We start from the raw sequence: 6482 nt of genomic DNA on the forward strand, positions 1-6482 counted from the left end.
AGGAGGAGAACACACACATGAGCACACACACACAAGCACACACAGCATATAAACTGAGTGTACAAAACATTAGGAACACCTGCTCTTTCCATGACAGACTGACCAGGTGAGTCCAGGTGAAAGCTATGATCCCGTATTTGATGTCACTTTATTTTTGGGGGACTTAACATCCACTTCAATCAGTGTAGATGAAGGGGAGGAGACAGGTTAAAGAAGGATTTTTAAGCCTTGAGACAATTGAGACATGGTTTGTGTATATGTGCCATTCAGGGTGAATGGGTGAATGGAGAAGACAAAAGAGTTAAGTGTCTTTGAACGGGGCATGGTAGGAGGTGCCAGGCGCACCGGTTTGAGTGTTTGATGTCCGACTTAAAATGTTTCTCCATTCCATGATTAACAGAGGTTAAGGTTGTGCTGAATCAAACTGCAACAGCTTCCCGTGTGTATCAAGAATGGTCCACCAGCCAACTTGACACAACTGTGGGAAGCATTGGAGTCAACATGGACCAGCATCCCTGTGGAACACTTTCGACACCTTGTAGAGTCCATGCCCCGATCAATTAAGGGTGTTCTGGAGGCAAAAGGGGTGCAACTCAATATTAGGAAGGTGTTCCTAATGATTTGTAAACTCAGTGTACATGCATACGGTATATTCAGAAATATTTGGACAAACACGCACGCACAAACACACACACACACATCAAACCCTGCACCTTGTTTGATGTCCGATTTAAAATGTTTCTCCATTCCATGATGAACAGAGGTCAAGGCATGTGGTGCTGAATCAAAGCCCCGTCCTCCACAAGAATCATCACAATGTCACACGCTATCACTCTCTTAATCCTTACCCTGAACTGTCAGCATCAGGAACGTGGGAAAGAGAAAACAAATCAAGATAGAGGGAGTGAGAGAGAGGGAGAGAGAGGGGGGGAAGAGAGGGAGAGAGAGGGGGAGAAAAAGAGAGGGAGAGAGAGGGGGAGAAAAAGGGAGGGGAGAGAGAGAGAGGGGGAGAAAAAGAGAGGGTCGAGAGAGGGGGAGAAAAAAAGAGAGGGAGAGAGAGAGAGGGGGAGAAAAAGAGAGGGAGAGAGAGGGGGAGAAAAAGAGGGAGAGAGAGGGGAGAAAAAGGGAGGGAGAGAGAGAGGGGAGAAAAAGAGGGAGAGAGAGGGGGAGAAAAAGGGAGTGAGAGAGAGAGGGGGAGAAAAAGAGAGGGAAAGAGAGAGGGGGAGAAAAAGAGAGAGACAGCACGTACTACACTGATGAACAGAATGATTACACACCATTTGCTTCTGAGCACGTATGACAACCTTTTTAATGAGCGAGCTGGCATATACATTCAGAATATCAAACTACAGCTGAAGTCGGAAGTTTACATACACTTCAGCCAAATACATTTCAACTCCGTTTTGCACAATTCCTGACATTTAATCCTAGTAAAAATTCCCTGTTTTAGGTCAGATTGGATCACCACTTTATTTTAAGAACGTGAAATGTCAGAATAATAGTGGAGAGAATGATTTATTTCAGCTTTTATTTCTTTCATCACATTCCCAGTGGTTCTGAAGTTTACATACACTCAATTAGTATTTGGTAGCATTGCCTTTAAATTGTTTAACTTGGGTCAAACGTTTCGGGGAGCCTTCCACCAGCTTCCCACAATAAGTTGGGTGAATTTTGGCCCATTCCTCCTGACAGAGCTGAGTAACTGAGTCAGGTTTGTAGGCCTCCTTGCCCGTACACGCTTTTTCAGTTCTGCCCACACATGTTCTATAGGATTGAGGTCAGGGCTTTATGATGGCCACACCAATACCTTGACTTTGTTATCCTCAAGCCATTTTGCCACAACTTTGGACGTATGCTTGCGGTCATTGTCCATTTGGAAGACCCATTTGCGACCAAGCTTTAACTTCCTGACTGATGTCTTGAGATGTTGCTTCAATATATCCACATAATTTCCAGTCCTCATGATGTCATCTATTTTGTGAAGTGCACCAGTTCCTCCTGCAGCAAAGCACCCCCACAACATGATGCTGCCACCCCCGTGCTTCACGGTTGGGATGGTGTTCTTTGGCATTCAAGCCTCCCCTTTTTCCTCCAAACATAACGATGATCATTATGGCCCAAACAATTCTATTTTTGTTTCATCAGACCAGAGGACATTTCTCCTAAAAGTACGATCTTTGTCCCCATGTGTAGTTGCAAACCGTAGTCTGGCTTTTTTATGGCGGTTTTGGAGCAGTGGCTTCCTCCTTGCTGAGCGGCCTTTCAGGTTATGTCGATATAGGACTTGTTTTATTGTGGATATAGATACTTTTGTACCCGTTTCCTCCAGCATCTTCACAAGGTCCTTTGCTGTTGTTCTGGGATTGATTTACACTTTTGGCACCAAAGAGACAGAACGCGTCTCCTTCCTGAGCGGTATGACAACTGCGTGGTCCCATGATGTTTATACTTGTGTACTATTGCTTGTACAGATGAACATGGTACCTTCAGGCATTTGGAAATTGCTCCCAAGGATGAACCAGACTTGTGGAGGATTCCAATATTTTTTCTGAGTTCTTGGCTGATTTTCTTTTGATTTTCCCATGATGTCAAGCAAAGAGGCACTGAGTTTGAAGGTAGTCCTTGAAATACATCCACAGGTACACCTCCAATTGACTCAAACAATGTCAATTAGCCTAACAGAAGCTTCTAAAGCCATGACGTCATTTTCTGGAATTTTCCAAGCTGTTTAAAGGCACAGTCAGCTTAGTGTATGTAAACTTCTGACCCACTGGAACTGTGATACAGTGAATTATAAGTGAAATAATCTATCTGTAAACAATTGTTGAAAAAATGACTTGTGTCATGCACACAGTAGATGTCCTAACCGACTTGCCAAAACTATAGTTTGTTGACGAGAAATTTGTGGAGTGGTTGTAAAATGAGTTTTAATGACTCCAACCTAAGTGTATGTAAACTTACGACTTCAACTGTATATGTAATGTTAAGAATAATAAAACAAAACCAAACATAAAAACAGCTTATATCGTCAATATTTAATGGGGGTCTGCTTGAGGAATATGGGGCTGGCATACACTTACAAATACAGTTGCTAAACACACACATACACACTACACCAATAGGTAGTGGAACACCACAAATCCAGAGGAAGGACCGCGTTTAAGCTTCCACCTTGCCAAGTAGATCCGTAGCCTCAAGCCAACACGTGTGTCTTGGAGCCGACTAGCATCTGTTACACTGAGGTAGATAAAGTCTGCTGCTACTGGCCCTTCACCTCCATCCAACATGCTAACTGCGGGGACACCACAACAAACACACATGTACTCTCGCGCGCGCACACACACACACACACACACACACATTACATTACATTACACACACACACACACACACACACACACACACACACACACACACACACACACACACACACACACACACACACACACACACACACACACACACACACACACACACACACACACACACACGTTGTCATTAGTTTGTGCAGGGAACCTACAACAAGATATACATCCATTTCCCTTTAGATTCACTGTCACAGCTCTAAACGGATGGTAGTGATGACCTCAAACTCACTCCTGGAGGCTAAACTCTCCTGGAGGTGGTGGTCCATCACAAACAGACCCAGGCCTGTCCGCTTTGGCTGGAATGGTCTCTGGCCCCGGAGAGGCATACATTGTCATAACACCCGCTGTCTAGATCAAAGCACTGATAGTGTACTGTAGGAGAGCAATGGGTGTGATGATAATGATAACTACCGTTGCTGTGGCTGTAGCTGCTGTACGTCCAGCCGGAGAGAGACTGAGGGGGGGGATACAGGGACACCGTATGGCATGTGGCCCAGTGGAGGCCAATGCAAGGGTAGGAAGGCAGACGGACTACTTAACTTAGAGCTGTGTGACTGTGTGTGTGAGTTCAAATCTGATAAGAGTAATACAAATAAAGCTGGAAAGTTGGAGAAAGAGGGGGAGGGGGGGGTCGAAGAGAGAAGGAAACAGAGGGAGAGAAAGAAGTAACGATTTACAGAATAAAAAAAGAAAAAGAGATGAAGAAAGAGAGGGAGGTAGAGAAGGAGAGAGAGAGAATGAGTATGTGAGTGAGGGGAATGTAATGGATCACTTGTGGTGTACAAGATAAAGGCTTTCATATCATATAGTTCCCTCGAAACCCATCCACACATATCTCTCCCTCTCTCCTCCCCCTTTCTCTTTTTTTCTCTCTCCTCCTTCTGTCTCTGACTCCAAAGTCAGCCTTTTCACTAATCCAGCACTTTCACAACTTCACTCCCCTATCGCTCCCCCTCCTTCTCTCTCGTTTTTCTCTCTCTCCCTCCTCGGGAGTGTAGTCTAATCCCTTGTTCATTCTGTTCTACCTGTGTTTCCTTTGTTCAAGCGGCTGTTTCTGGCCTATCAGAGAAAATGAGAGAGAGCGAGAGAGGGGGGGGGGAGAAGAGAAAGGAGAGAAGGAGAGAGAGTGTTCTGTCCTGCTTGTCTAAACAGACACTGCGCTGGTGCATCTATCATTCACCTCAGAGAGAAATGAAAACCATGAACAGAGGAGGGGGAGAAGACCTGGCAACACAAACGAGCGCAGGCAGCAGAGGTTTTGGAGTTCACAGGGATTTATAGTTGTCCATTTAGGACGAGAGCAGTCTAGGAGAGACTTGCAGCTTCACTTAGGATAACACAAGAATATCCACAATTACACTGTCAGAGATATGTGATGTATTGATTTGTGTGTGTGTGTATGCATTTTCATGCATTTTGTGTGTGTGTGTGTGTGTGTGTGTGTGTGTGTGTATTCACATATACAGTGCATTCTCAAACTATTCAGACCCCTTCACTTTTTCCACATTTTGTTACGTTACAGCCTTATTCATTTTAGAATATGTTTTTTTTTCAGCAATCTACACACAATACCCCATAATGACAAGGCAAAAACAGGTTTTTAGAAATGTTTGCAAATGTATAACTAAAAACAGAAATGCCTTATTTATGTAAGTATTCAGACCCTTTGCTATGAGACTTGAAATTGAGATCAGGTGCATCCTGTTTCCATTGATCATCCTTGAGAATTTTATACAACTTGATTGGAGTCCACCTGTGGTAAATTTAATTGATTGGACATGATTTGGGAAGGCACCTGCCTGTCTATATAAGGTCCCACAGTTGACAGTGCATATCAGAGCAAAAACCAAGCCATGAGGTCGAAGGAATTGTCCGTAGAGCTCCGAGACAGGATTGTGTCGAGGCACTGATCTGGGGAAGGGTACCAAAACAATTATGCAGCATTGAAGGTCCCCAAGAACACAGGGGCCTCCATTATTCTTAAATGTAAGAAGTTTGGAACCGCCAAGACTCTTCCTAGAGCTGGCCACCCAGCCAAACTGAGCAATCGGTGGAGATGTGCCATGGTCAGGGAGGTGATCAAGAATCTGATGGTCACTGGTCACTCACAGAGTTCCTCTGTGGAGATGGGAGAACCTTCCCGGAAGGACAGCCATCTCTGGAGCACTCCACTAATCAGGCCTTTATGGTAGAGTGGCCAGACGGAAGCCACTCCTCAGTAAAAGACACATGGCAGCCTGCTTGGAGTTTGCCAAAAGGCACCTAAAGGACTCTCAGACCATGAGAAACAAGATTGAACTATTTGGCCTGAATGCCAAGCGTCACGTCTGGAGGAAACACTCCCCATCCAACCTGACAGAGCTGGAGAGGATCTGCAGAGAAGAATGGGAGAAACTCCCCAAATACAGGTGTGCGAAGCTTGTAACTTCATACCCAAGAAGACTCGATGCTGTAATCGCTGACAAAGGGGCTTCAACAAAGTACTGAGTAAAGGAATTGAATACTTATGTAAATGTGATATTTCCGTTTTTTATTTTTAATACATTTTCAAAACATTCAAATAACCTGTTTTTGCTTTGTCTTTATGGGTTATTGTGTCTAGATTGATGCGGGGGGAAAAAACAATTTAATCAATTTTAGAATAAGTCTGTGACATAACAAAATGTCGAAAAAGTCAAGGGGTCTGGATCCTGTCAGAAGGCCCTGTATGTGTATTTGTGTTTGTGCACAGGCATGTCCTTTACAATATCACTTTCCCTTCTTCAGATCCAACCTAATCTCTTTGTAATGTCGCTCCATGAAGGAATTTGGGTGGACAAGTCGAGCCACGCTTTGTGCTTTGAGGTACAGGAAACGCCAGATGAGAACTTTTTCACACAGACACACTTCATGACACGACACTGTTTGAACAAAAGGTGCTTTCTAGAACCTAAAAGGGTTCTTCGGCTGTCCCCATAGGAGAACCCTTTGAAGAATCCTTGTTGGTTCCAGGTAAAATATATTTTGGGTTCCATGTAGAACCCAATAGCCTGTTATTTTACTGCTGCTCTATAATTATAATTATTTGTATTTATTTATTTATTTTTACTTATCTATTTTTTTAAACTTATCTAT

General features: G+C 43.8%; 1 protein-coding gene across 7 annotated transcripts in view; it reads right to left on the minus strand.

The window, feature by feature from the left end:
• Positions 1 to 6482, minus strand: part of LOC115138052 (chromodomain-helicase-DNA-binding protein 3-like) — a 56016-nt gene that overhangs the window by 3092 nt on the left and 46442 nt on the right. For 6 of the 7 annotated variants that reach the window (XM_065025443.1, XM_029674445.2, XM_029674448.2 and 3 more), the window contains exon 39: positions 7 to 3292. The exons of the other annotated variant lie outside the window; for it this stretch is intronic. In XM_065025443.1, the coding sequence (XP_064881515.1) occupies positions 3111 to 3292 (182 nt within the window). In that variant the 3' untranslated portion in view covers positions 7 to 3110. Of the gene's footprint in view, positions 1 to 6; positions 3293 to 6482 lie in introns of those variants that run through there. 7 annotated transcript variants of the gene reach the window in all.

This window comes from Oncorhynchus nerka, linkage group LG12 (genome assembly GCF_034236695.1).
Source record: "Oncorhynchus nerka isolate Pitt River linkage group LG12, Oner_Uvic_2.0, whole genome shotgun sequence".
Classification (NCBI taxonomy): domain Eukaryota; kingdom Metazoa; phylum Chordata; class Actinopteri; order Salmoniformes; family Salmonidae; genus Oncorhynchus; species Oncorhynchus nerka.